The 14,099-nt window shown below is 44.1% G+C and overlaps 1 protein-coding gene across 1 annotated transcript in view; it reads right to left on the bottom strand.

The window, feature by feature from the left end:
• Window positions 1–13,667, bottom strand: part of LOC117767909 — a 51,286-nt gene extending 37,619 nt beyond the window's left edge. The window contains exon 1 of the mRNA XM_034595895.1: window positions 13,588–13,667. Coding sequence (XP_034451786.1) covers window positions 13,588–13,629 — 42 coding nt within the window. The 5' untranslated portion in view covers window positions 13,630–13,667. The remainder of the gene's footprint in view (window positions 1–13,587) is intronic.
• Between the last annotated feature and the right edge of the window lie 432 nt (window positions 13,668–14,099).

The raw sequence follows: 14,099 nt of genomic DNA, 5'->3' as shown, positions 1-14,099 counted from the left end.
AGAAAAGCAGGCCGAGAAGAAGACCGAGAGGACGGAGACGGAGACGACGGCGATGGCGACGAAGACGAAGACGACGACAGTGACTACGAAGACGACGACGGTGACGAAGACTACGACCCAGTGGGTGATGCTTCTGCAGATTCTTCATCCTTGGAAGAAGAAGAAGAAGGAGGACAAGACCACGGCGACACCACCACCACCACCGGACTCGTGGAAAGAGAGACCTTCCCGTCAAGAAACGGGGAAATAACATGGTCCTCGAGGGCGTACGGCCGAGAGGAGGGCCACTGCTCCTCCTCCTCCTCCTCCTCCTCTTCCTCCTCCTCTGCTGCGGCTCAAAGCGGGGTCCCCCGGGGCCCCACGATCCACGCGACGTCCCGCACCGGTGACCTAGCCTCGACGTTCCACCTGTTCATCACACCGACGGTAGAGAACATCATCCTGGAGATGACGAATCGGGAGGGTCGTCGAAAATACGGTGACGAATGGAAAGGGATGGACGAGACCGACCTGCGCGCCTACGTAGGACTGCTGATCTTAGCGGGCGTGTACAGGTCCCGGGGCGAGGCCGCCGCCAGCCTGTGGGACACAGAGAGCGGCCGGGCGATATTTCGTGCCACGATGCCCCTAAAACTCTTCCACACGTACTCCAGTCTGCTGCGCTTCGACGACCGCGAGACGAGACGCACGAGACGAGCCAAGGACAAATTGGCGGCCGTGCGAGAGGTCTGGGACGCGTGGGTGTCGCGGCTACCACACCTCTACAACCCGGGGCCCGAAGTGACCGTGGACGAGCAACTGGTTCCGTTCAGAGGTTAGTCTTTTTTCTTTTTTATATTATTATTATGTTATGTTATGTTATGTAGATAGCGGCTGCTAGTCCTTATCCTCATCTCATCTCCTCTCATCTCTTCTCCTCCTGTTTTTCTCCCTAGGCCGGTGTCCGTTCCGTCAGTACATGCCCAGCAAGCCGGCGAAATACGGGATCAAGTGGGTGGCCTGCGATGCGAAATCAAGCTACGCTTAGAAGATGCAAGTGTACACCGGAAAGCCGAGCGGCGGACGCCCAGAACGGAACCAGGGGTTGCGGGTAATGCTCGATGTAACGGAGGGACTGCACGGTTGTAACGTCACGTGCGACAATTACTTCACCTCCTACGAACTCGTGCGGCAGCTCCTGGAGAGGAAGCTCACCGTGGTCGGCACTGTTCGGAAGAACAAGCCCGAGCTCCTGACCGGGCTGCTCGCGGTCAAGGGAAGAGAGGTGTTCTCATCCAAGTTCGCATTCACACCCACCGCCACTCTTGTGTCCTACATCCCAAAGAAAAACAGGAATGTGGTGCTCCTGAGCACACGGCACCCCGAAGCCGACATCAGCAACCGCGAGGACGGGAAACCGGTCATCGTCCTGGACTACAACTGCAACAAAGGTGGCGTGGACAACCTAGACAAGGTGATCGGAATGCACAGCTGCAGGAGGATGACCGCGTGCTGGCTCCTGGTCGTCTTTCACAACATTCTCGACGTCTCTTCCTACAACGCCTTCGTGATATGGAGAGAGATCAACCCAGACTGCATGCCGGGCAAGCGGAACAAGCGGAGGGTGTTCCTAGAGCAGCTGGGAAAGGCTCTCGTGACTCCGTTCATCGTACGAAGGGAGCGCATCCCCCGCGAGTAAGAGGAAGAGGTGTCAGATATGCCCCAGGAAAAAGGACTGTAAAACTCACACCGTGTGCCGTGGGTGTAAGAAATACATCTGCAAGGGCTGCTCACTTGTCTATTGCCCTACGTGTGTGTCCTAATATGGGGTGGGCTATGTGAGGGGGCCAACAGCCGGGGGAAGCAGGGACAACACAAGGGTTATAGGGGCAGAGACATGTTTTTGTTTATTTTTATTTTTTTCTCTTCTAATGGGTTGAACTTTTGATTTGTATATGTCCTCTTTCTGTGTTTTGTGTGAGTGCATTAGTAGAGCCAGAACAGCAGTTTATTCTAGGGATCAACTCTTCATTGTTTGGATTTTAATAATATAATTAGACACTATAGCCCCGAAAAGGATCGATTTTACGCGCACCATGTTTGTACCTTAACAGAAAGAATTAATGTTTTGTTATGTGTTAGGACTGTAATCCGTGGCATACAATAACACTGTACTTAAACTTGTTCTCATACATAAACCTTTATATATATTACAGTATTCCTTTAGATTTATTCAACATCACACATACATGAATGCACTGTGCTCATTAAGACACTGTGACCTATGCCTTAGAAAGAAATCAAGCAGCCGCCTCAGCTTCTGAAGTGCAGATAGGAAAGGCGTTGTCTTGTCTGATGAATACGCATGCTTACGCACACAGAACATACAGCCGATAAAGCAGGAACACAAGATTTCTCACTCCAATGAACAACAACACCGTATCTGCAAAACTACTTTAGACCCACAAGGCTTCAGCCGGATAAAGGCTTGTTTTTAATACACAAAACCAAACACTGTCAGAATGTGAAGATTTGCCCAGCTACTATCAAAGGAGGGACGAACCTGGGAGCAGCTCCTCATCATTGGCGGATTCCAGGGCCAAGAGGATGGGACCACGCCTGCGCACCAGCAAGAGAGAGGCAGGGCTAAACCAGGGTGACTCCCCCTCGTTATTGACCAATGAAGTTCTACCTACTATTATAAGTATTGCTCCTGTCGTCCAATCGGGGCGACTCTTGACTACCCTGTGCTACTGACTTAGCCGAGGCTGTGTATTGAGTGCCCATAGCTATGTGCACATAGCTATGCTGTACCTTTTCATTGCTTCTGAATAAATACTTGTTGAACCAAACCGAGACCGGCTCTTCTCATATCTTGGGATAAAAGAACACGACATCATACCTTTTTTGTGAGGCTTTGGTGTGGCTTCCCCTCAGTTAACATGGAGGAGGAGGCGCAGCAGCTCAGGGAGATAGTATCACACCTTAGGACAAATAATTTATGACTTCGTCAGGAGCTTGCTGCTTCCCTGATGGACTCTGGTGGTGCTACTTCTTCCTCTGCTCCAGCTAGTCATGCCTCGTCTGCGTTGCTGCTGCTGTCACAGAGTGACTGGTTGTTGTTCCAAGAGACCATACGTGTCCCATGTTTAACAGCTGTTTAAAAGGCCGTCTTCTCTCTACGCCAGCTTGAAGGTGAGTCCAGGGCCGGCCCTGGCAATGTTGGAGCCCTAGGCGAGATTTCAGATTGGCGCCCCCCAACATACACATGCAAAACTGCAAGCGCCCCCTGTGTACACTGTGTAAAAAATAGAACAGACCCCGAAACCATCGATGCAGATCTCGAGCCGGCCGCGGCACTTCCCGGGGCTTCCCGTCGCTTCCCTGCCGGTGTGAACAGCCCAATTGATTAAAATGGGCGCGGAAAGGAGGTGGACAGCTTTTCGTGGCGCTTCTGCCTCGGGTGTGTCCCCGGGCTTAGAGGATGATGCTGTGACGTTACTGCATTGGTTAACATTGCATGTATCACGTCATGATAAATCAGCTTCTTGTGCCGCCCTCTCTGCATTTCGCGCCCTAGGCAACCGCCTATGTCGCCTATGTCAGGAGCCGCCCCTGGATGAGACGCTGGAAGAATATTTCTTAGCCCTTATGGCTTTAATGACACAAGTTAAACAGCATTCACCAGATGGGATGCCCAATGCACATGTTCTCCTTTGGGATCAGTTCTTAACACTTCTCTCCGCCAGGAGCTCAAGCAACCAGTTCACTGCCAGCCCACTGTCACCCTGTTGGAGCTTTGTGGTGAGGTTATTAGGTGGGAGAGAGAGGGTCTTCCAGGGGGGGCTAAGGGGCGTAGGTATTAGTAGCTATTATAAGCCTTATGGTTATGGTTATGGTCTTCAGTATGGAGCGTAGGGTCACCTAAACCAGCTTACCCAGACTGTAGCCTCTCTACAGGCCCCTCGCTCCCAAGGTTGAACTTCTCGCAGTGGCCCTTTAATCTGCAGAAGGTGCCAGCAGCCCTGACATTTTGCTCGAGAGTGTGATGGTGAGCGGTCTCTCATTGCTGGCTAACTCAAGCACTGCTATGCCGTCCCACTCCTCCTGCCCGCAGGAAAACTTAAGCCCACTGAGCTCGGCAGCTCAGCTCAGCTGGGGAGTCCACAGGCTCACAGAAAGGTGCAGCGGCTGAGTTAATTGCTATTTGTCCAAACATCAATGCCTTGATTGGAGGAGTCATTGTTCCATGCTTGGTGGACAAAAAAAGCTCTATGGTGTGCACGGTTACTGAAAGTTTCTTTCTTGTCCAGTTCGCACCTTGGGGCCATGATCGCCTTCACTCTTGTCACTGACTACAGCTACGAGCAGCTAATGGCCTTGTGATTCCAAATATCAGCTACTTGGAGCTTGACGTGGAACTGTGTGGCAAGGTGATGCCCCACTGTGGGATTCTTGTTGTTGAAGACCCCCCTCGTGCCTTCTCTTCTATCCCTGAAATCCTGGGGATTAACGTGATTCACCAATGCTATCTAGTGCTTTTTGGCGCATTCTGCCATTCTCTTTTTGACTTACTCTCTGTGTCACAGGTGCCTGGTCCAGTACAAGGCCGTGCAGGCCCATATCAACCAGCTGCTGGAGTCTCAGATCATTAAGGAGAGCAGTAGTCTATATCACTGCTTTTCAAAGTGGGGGTCACCAGGGGGTGCCAGGGTGGTCGCGGAAACTGTAAGGGAAAAGGGGACCCAATGTGACAATAAAAATAAAATTATTAATTATTAAATTAAATGTTTTGTAGATGTTACTAATCATTGCATATAGAAATCTATGTGTCCTTGGATACCAATCTATTTTTTCTTCTAATGCCAATCTTTTAATTTAAAAAAAACCACACACCGCTCAAGCCAATCAGAATCGAGCAGCCGCTGCATCAGAAAGTTGCTGTGTGCCTGAAAAATAGCTAGCTACCTCCTGCTAAAGGCCACAATGGACACATTAAAAAAAAAAAAAAAAGACCATCAGACAACCAGACTGAAGATGATTCTGCTGCAAAACTGCCACAACCACGGAATACCACCTTGGCATCTAAAACTTGGAGGTATAAAATCTCTTCTTCCATTTGCCACCACATACCAAGGTATTGAAAACAAAGCACAGAGCATGTCTGCAAGTGGAGAATTACATTCGTCTGGCACTGACAGCCATAAAACCAAGGATAGATAAACTGGGAAGGAGCCACCAAGCCCACCCCTCCCACTATTGAGGGACCAGGTACCATTTGTCTCTGTGTATACACACAGAACTGCCTTAATTCTTCGTAGCATAGATTCAACAAGGCATTTAAACAATGCTCAATTGGTACTAAGGGGCCCAAAGTGTGCTAAGAAAATATCCCCCACACCATAACACCACCACCACCAGCCTGAACCATTGATACAAGGTAGGATGGATACAAGGCAGGATGGATCCATGCTTTCATGTTGTTTTCGCCAAATTCTGACCCTACCATCTGAATGTCGCAGCTGAAATCGAGACTCATCAGACCAGGCAACGTTTTTCCAATCTTCTATTGTCCAATTTTGGTGAGCCTGTGCGAATCGTAGCCTCAGTTTCCTGTTCTTAGCTGACAGGAGTGGCACCCGGTGTGGTCTTCTGCTGCTGTAGCTTCAAGGTTCGACGTGTTGTGCGTTCAGAGATGGTATTCTGCATACCTTGGTTGTAACGAGTGGTTATTTGAGTTACTGTTGCCTTTCTATCATCTCGAACCACTCTGCCCATTCTCCTCTGACCTCTGACATCAACAAGACATTTTCATCCACACAACTGCCGCTCACTGGATATTTTCTCTTTTTCGGACCATTCTCTGTACACCCTAGAGATGGTTGTGTGTTAAAATCCCAGTAGATCAGCAGTTTTTGAAATACTCAGACCAGCCCGTCTGGCACCAACAACCATGCTATATTCAAAGTAACTTAAATCCCCTTTCTTCCCCATTCTGATGCTCGGTTTGAACTTCAGCAAGTCGTCTTCACCACGTCTAGATGCCTAAATGCATTGAGTTGTAGTGTTAGTAGTGTTAACAAGCAATTGAACAGGTGTGCCTAATAAAGTGGCCGGTGAGTGTATATATATATATATATATATATATATACACTACCGTTCAAAGGTTTGGGGTCACTGAGAAATGTCCTTATTTTTCAAAGAAAAGCACTGTTTTTTTCAATGAAGATAACATTAAATTAATCAGAAATACACTCTATACATTGTTAATGTGGTAAATGACTATTCTAGGTGGAAATGTCTGGTGTATAGAGGCCCATTTCCAGTAACTATCACTCCAGTGTTCTAATGGTACATTGTGTTTGCTAATCGCCTTAGAAGACTAATGGATGATTAGAAAACCCTTGAAAACCCTTGTGCAATTATGTTAGCACAGCTGAAAACTGTTTTGCTGGTGAGAGAAGCTATAAAACTGGCCTTCCTTTGAGCTAGTTGAGTATCTGGAGCATCACATTTGTGGGTTCGATTATACTCTCAAAATGGCCAGAAAAAGAGAACTTTCATGTGAAACTCGCCAGTCTATTCTTGTTCTTAGAAATGAAGGCTATTCCATGCAAGAAATTGCGAAGAAACTGAAAATTTCCTACAACGGTGTGTACTACTCCCTTCAGAGAACAGCACAAACAGGCTCTAACCAGAGTAGAAAGAGAAGTGGGAGGCCCCGGTGCACAACTCAGCAAGAAGACAAGTATATTAGAGTCTCTAGTTTGAGAAATAGACACCTCACAGGTCCTCAACTGGCAGCTTCTTTAAATGGTACCTGCAAAACGCCAGTGTCAACGTCTACAGTGAAGAGGCGACTCCGGGATGCTGGCCTTCTAGGCAGAGTGGCAAAGAAAAAGCCATATCTGAGACTGGCCAATAAAAAGAAAAGATTGATATGGGCAAAAGAACACAGACATTGGACAGAGGAAGATTGGAAAAAAGTGTTATGGACAGACAAATCAAAGTTTGAGGTGTTTGGATCACACAGAAGAACATTTGTGAGACGCAGAACAGGTGCAAAGATGCTGGAAGAGTGCCTGACGCCATCTGTCAAGCATGGTGGAGGTAATGTGATGGTCTGGGGCTGCTTTGGTGCTGGTAAAGTGGGAGATTTGTACAAGGTAAAAGGGATTTTAAATAAGGAAGGCTATCACTCCATTTTGCAACGCCATGCCATACCCTGTGGACAGCGCTTGATTGGAGCCAATTTCCTCCTACAACAGGACAATGACCCAAAGCACACCTCCAAATTATGCAAGAACTATTTAGGGAAGAAGCAGTCAGCTGGTATGCTGTCTGTAATGGAGTGGCCAGCGCAGTCACCAGATCTCAACCCCATTGAGCTGTTGTGGGAGCAGCTTGACCTTATGGTACGCAAGAAGTGCCCATCAAGCCAATCCAACTTGTGGGAGGTGCTTCAGGAAGCGTGGGGTGAAATTTCTACAGATTACCTCAACAAATTAACAGCTAGAATGCCAAAGGTCTGCAATGCTGTAATTGCTGCAAATGGAGCATTCTTTGACGAAAGCAAAGTTTGAAGAACAAAATTAATATTTCAAATAAAAATCATTATTTTTAACCTTGTCAATGTCTTGACTATATTTTCTATTCATTTTGCAACTCATTTGATAAATAAAAGTGTGAGTTTTCATGGAAAACACGAAATTGTCTGGGTGACCCCAAACGTTTGAACGGTAGTGTATATATATATGTTTACGGTTAATATTACTGTGCTGAAATGACAAGGAATGTTTGTAACAGAAAGAAGACAGATTATTAGTTATTAATAAAAATAAGGGGAATATATTAAGAAGCTGTATGTTTGATTTTTGATATTTGCCATCATATTGCACACGTAATTTAAAAAATGTTTGCAACTAGGGGGTCCCCGCCAGAGGCTTATGCTATATGGGGTCCTTGGCATTGAAAAGTTACTACGGTCTCTTTGTGAAGGGCCAAAATGGCAGAGCCCTCTGCATTGGTTGGTGGTTAAGCTGGCAAACACCACGTCCAAGAAGGGGTCAGGGCAGTTTATGCATGCTACGTGGACACCTCAGTGTGCGGAAAGCTTCGAGTTATTGCAGTCAAAGTTGGTTTCGGTCCTGGTGCTGACTAATGTAGATTTTTGCATCCTTTCATTTTAGAGATCGATGGCAGCTGGAGATGGACAGTGGTGTGAGATAGGTGGCATATGCAATCAGAGGCCTTCAACCACCAAGTGCAACATGTCTAACTACAGTTCTATGAAGCTAGAGTTCCTTGCGCTCAAGTGGGCTATGACGCAGAAGTGCTGAGACTACTAGTTGTGGCATAAGTCCACTTGCTATACTGACAAAAACCCGTTAAGCTATCTCCTGTCTGTTATACTGAGGGCCACTGAGCACAGATGGGCTGCCCAACTTGCCACCTTTGACCTCAAATACCGTTCAGGCCGCAGCAACAGGAATACTGACGCGCTTTCACGGCAGTATGTATCTGGTTCCAATTTAGTTGCTCATTCCTTGCCTGGCTTACCTGTCACTAAGGACTCTGAGCATGTGCCACACAGCTTTATGGGCCACTTGCTCGCCTTCCAAAACAATGAGATCTGGGCCATCGACTTCATGCTGCTTGAACCTTCCTAGATCTGGTTTGAAAATGTCCTGGTCATGGCCGCCGTGTTCAGTAAGTTCACTGTAGCTGTCCCCACGAGGGCAGGATTCCACAGGAGTCCAGGATCCAGTACCCAGAGAGGTACAGGACTGTGTGGTTGAACACCAAGCTAGACTCAGAGTCGCTTTTGAGAATGTTCTGGGTGGTTGTTGGCTGCTGCTGGACAACAGAAAGAGCGGCATGATCAACGGGTCTGGGGTGCACCTCTTCCAGTGAGCCAGTTGTTGTACCTGAGGGAACATGGTGCTAGAGGTCGACACTGTTTATACCCCTCCAAACGTAGATTTTTCAGACCCTCACTTCAAACTTAGGGGTACTCAGAATGCCTTGCGAATCACTGGCAAGCTGGGAGAGAGACCAACAAATGTAGTATTTCTCCATTAATAAGGATTTCAAAATTACGATAATGATTGTAATATCTTAGTTTAATATAATTTCAATATATTATGGTCACTTTTATCACAACAACCTTAAAACAAAAGATCGGGACTACGCTAGCGTGCTAGTTTTCTTTTTTTGCATGATAGTCCCGTATTTTCACAAACTTTCATATCTGAAGAACAATGAGGCTGACAGACATGTTTATGTTCAATTATAGTGATAAAGATGCTCTGTACTTTAAAAAATATTGTTACACAACGGAAGCTGGTTTGATAGGCATCTCTGCTCAAAATACAGCGAAAAACTGAAAATAAAAACGTTTTGACAGGATAACATTCCACTCATCTCATCATGAAACAACTGAAGCAGTCCTTAGAGGACAAATTGTCCACACAGGTACAAATGGAGGTATGAGGGATAACAGCTTACAGTGTTGTTTAATCAGCCAAACTGCTCCCTATAATGATGAGACAGTGGGCAGTAACAGCATTTGCTGACATGTAAGTAACTTTACCAAGGCTCACGCTGACTAACCCCCCCAAAAAATAAGCGTACAAACATATAGAAAATCATTGACTAACCGGTTCAGAAATGTCCTTCTGCAACCACAGTGTTCTTCAGATTCTGGATCAAACTTGTATGGTTAAACTACACAGCGTCATACCAGCCTTATCTAGCCGTGCACTTACTGTAAACACAAAAACATGGCCCTGATAAGACCAGGCCATATCCACTTGCTGAGAGAGGTGTGACCAGCCACAGCTTATTCGCATTTAAAGTGACAAACACAGAAACCACCTGTTCAGAGCAGAGCTGAAATAGTGTTTGTAGAGATGCTTGAATGCATTATCTGAGGAGTATTTTAAGGAAGAAGCTTCAGATACATGATTTATATATACTTCATAAAAAGGTGTAAAATATGTGACCTTTAAAACCCCCCGCAGAATAACATTATTGGACAGAGATCAGCAAGGATGGATGTAAATTCAGTGATAAAAATGGGTGAGGGCCTAGGAGGATGATGGATAGTTGCAATGAAGATAGGTCCATCCAGCTGAACAACCAGGAACTTAAAAGATAATGTTTTTTTTTAAGCAACTATTAACACGCCCACCTACACCAGCTACTGACAACTAGATGCTAATACAGTTAGCTTCATCATCTGAGGTAAAGTTTGTAATGTTTCAGTAATCTGAAAAGCCAATGTTGCACATGTCCACATATTTCAGAGCAGCTGAAGTTAGCGTGTAAACAAAGTTAAATACTGTAGTGTTAAATATTTTCTAACAGTGTTATAATCTGCAGAACCTGAAGAGATGCAAGAACAGATGTGAGCTGCTACATGAACTGTTTGCATCACCATCATTACAGTTAAACTACACACTATTAAACATTTTAAATGTAAGAGAAGCTTGTGTTCCTCCAGGCTTTGAACTTTACTCTTACAGTGAACAGACGACTGCATCAAGGGCTGTAAGATTTATATGAAATACTACTGATCCACAACTGTATTTCCTTTTTTGTTGGATTATAAATGAATTAATGTAGCTTAATGTAAATGGTAAATGGTAAATGGTTTTTTATTTATATAGCGCTTTTCTAGGCTTGATGACCACTCAAAGCTCTTTACAGTACAGTTTTACATTCACCCATTCACACACACATTCATACAGTGCATCTATTAGCAGCACTTTGTTGTTCTATGAGGGGCAATTCAGGGTTCAGCATCTTGCCCAAGGACACTTCGGCATGCAGATGGGGAAGACTGGGGATCGAATTGCCGACCTTCAGGTTGGAGGACGACCGCTCTACCCCTCAGCCACAGCCGCCCATGTACAATAAAGTTATATATGAACACCTGTTTTAGTACTCATGATTTTAAAGGAGCACATCAGAGAGAAAAAAACAGCAGTAACATGCACAGTATTATAATCATACAAGAACACTTTGATGAACATGTTGTTGGAATTTGAAATTAATCACAGGCCTTTTACATTTTAGTTTCGGCTAACTAGCTAACTTGGTTAGAATCGTAATTCACATTCACTGGGTCAGTAATTAGCATTCTAATCGTTTCCTCTTCTCCTGTCAGAACACATAGAAAACCCACAGTAACTTATGTGGAGCATAGTGAACACTTGTAAAGATAAAGACTGTAAAACGTTAATAAAACAAGAGTTACTTACCGAACAAACCGGATATCAGCTCCTCTGGGTCTGTTGTTACTGAAGAACAAGCCTTAATCCCGGTGAACTCAAAACTAATAATCGAAGCAAAAGCAATATGGTCATTGTGAGCCCTAATAAAAACAAACTGTGGGTGTGGGCTTGGTTTGGGCACTCAGCTGTGGGAGAGGGAATGTGCGGAGCTGGCTCAGCAGGAGCAGTAACAGGTGAGTTTATTGGCACAGCTGCATTGAGTTGCCTAATCATCTCCTCCTTTAAAGGCAGTAGCAGCTGGACTGAGGATCGCTGTTTGACTGACACACACGAGCCGTATGTACATTTGGCGTGGACATTAAGAGACACAGTGCTGCGGAGTGGTGAAGTGTGTGTGATTCATTAATAAATATTTAAAACGTCCTCTGTGTCCTGTGTGCTCCGTGCTGCCTCAACCCGCGGTAGTGACTGCATGTGTTACACAAACCAACAGTAAATGTGTCAGTGTAAAACCCTTCTCCAGCGACTGATACCAACAGAATCACAGTAAATGTGAGTGAACACGATGTAATTAAAGCTCCAGTTTTCCTCCGGTGAATCTCTCTCGAGTCAGACCCGTTGCAGCTGCTGCCTGTCAATCATCCGACAGTCTGTGTCAAACAGACACGCCCCCAAACCTATGGCTTTTTAAACTCTAATATCTTATTAATGCATTACGATAGTATTTTCAGATAGACCACCAGATCTCTGATAAGGAGGTTATCTTGCGATTGAGACCATAATCATTGGTGGGAATATTTATTTTTATTATACATTTCATGGGATAAATTGTCATTTTTGTCTATCCAGCCAGAGATTTCTTGGAGCCAGTTTGAGCCAGCTTCTGCCGAATCCTTGTGGTAATACACTTTTAAACACTTCTTTTAGAACCGGAAGCTATGTCCATTTTTCATATACAGTCCATGATTTTAACTCCTATTACAAAACTGACTAGCTGCTTTGAGTACATAAATTCATATTGTTTCATCGTAAACTTCCTTTTTGTATTTTTACATCTCATATTTAAATTGAGGTTAGGTGTAGGAAACCATCCATCATCGGTTGACTTACATATTTAAGAGAAGAAAATACGAGGACTATATCAAACATTGGAGAATTCATTCCAACAACCTCACTGCCTTGTAAACCTACAATGGGGCAAACTGGAATGTTAACACAAAATTTAATTGAAGACTTTTTAAGTAGAGTTTAACCCCAACCGGTTGAGGCAGATGGCTGCCCACATGGGGTCGGGTTCTGGTAGAAGTTTCTTCCAGTTATTGAGGGAGATTTCTGTCCACAGTCACCAAAGTGCTGCTCATTGTGGGAACTGTTGGGTTTCTATTACATTTTTAAGGTCGTGACCATCTGTGCAACTTTCCTTGAGATAATGTATATTATGATTTGGCGCTATGCAAATAAAATTGAATAATATTATAACATCGCAAAATATGTGTACTACTTGGCAGTCCCACAATTGATGTATTAATGTTCCTCCGCCACCACAGCCATGCATTCAAAACATTTGGATTCATTTTATGTAATTTTTGTGGAGTTATATGTGACCTAAATAACATTTTTAGCTGAATGACTGTATCTCACACAAAAAGATAGGTAATTGGAGAACTGCAAAATCTTTTCTTACCCATTCCTCGGAAGTGAAATATTTTTTTAGGTCTTTTTCCCACTGTGCCTTAATGGTTGTACAATAGTTATCAGTAGAGTGGAATATCAATTTATACAATTTAGAGAGTTTCATCAAGTTATTATCTACAGATCTATTATGTGCTAGCATAATATCCATATTCATGAACCTATTTAAAATGTTTTTAATCTGTATATATTGAAAGAAATTAGTCATTTAATTAAGTCTACAGTGCATCCGACAATAATTAATTGGCCGAGAATAGTGGTGTTATTCTGCTGCCAAACTTTATTAACTATTATGGCGTCGCTTCGATGCAGAAGCATGAATCAGCCTAAACTGATTAATAAGCAACCACCATTTACCATTTCCCAATAATCACCATTATTATTATTACTACTAGTATTGGCTGGTGCTGATATAGTACTGCAACATTAAAGTAAGTATCACTATGACAATCAGTCTGACAGTTTGTACATACAACATCTGTTCCTGCCCCCCCCCCCCCCCGACCCTGGTTGTGATTTGGCTCTATACATAACATCCATATTTTTTACTATTTGAGTCTGGACCAATGTAGTACATGGACCAATAGACTGACATTTCAATCCATAGAGCCATGCCACAGGCAGGCAAAAAGTCTGTGCAGGTTTACATTGTTGATTTCAGATAAACAGGCACACACACCTTGTACAGACACCTCTGTCCTCCCATAGTACAGCCTGCCATGGTTCTCCACTTCTTAATCTGTGAGACAAGCGATTCACTTACCACTTGACATGGTATTCCAAAGTACCTGCATGAAAAAAGTACAAACATTGAAGATTCATGCAAGTCATCTGATTTTCTTGACTACAAATAATGCCATCTAATATACAATAGTTGTGAGTGTGACTGTATGACCATTTTCTGTTGCATTTATAATGAATATAGGGATAACGTTATATTTGATTAAGTTTACAATGGGTTTATAGCAGAACTGTATATTAGTTTCAACATGACTTACCTGTTTTATTCATTTTATAGCCTCATGGAATAACACAACTAGAATTCTATTCAGTAAAGTGCATACCTATGCCATGAAAACACATACAAAAATATTAGAACCAGATTTTTATTTAGAGCCGCACTAAATTCTACACAATAAAATATGCCCATTTTTAAAAAAATCAAGATCCATGCATTTTTCTCTGGCAAAT

The sequence above is a fragment of the Hippoglossus hippoglossus genome, chromosome 9 (assembly GCF_009819705.1).
Source record: "Hippoglossus hippoglossus isolate fHipHip1 chromosome 9, fHipHip1.pri, whole genome shotgun sequence".
Classification (NCBI taxonomy): Eukaryota; Metazoa; Chordata; class Actinopteri; order Pleuronectiformes; family Pleuronectidae; genus Hippoglossus; species Hippoglossus hippoglossus.
This window is presented reverse-complemented; position numbering and strand designations above follow the sequence as displayed.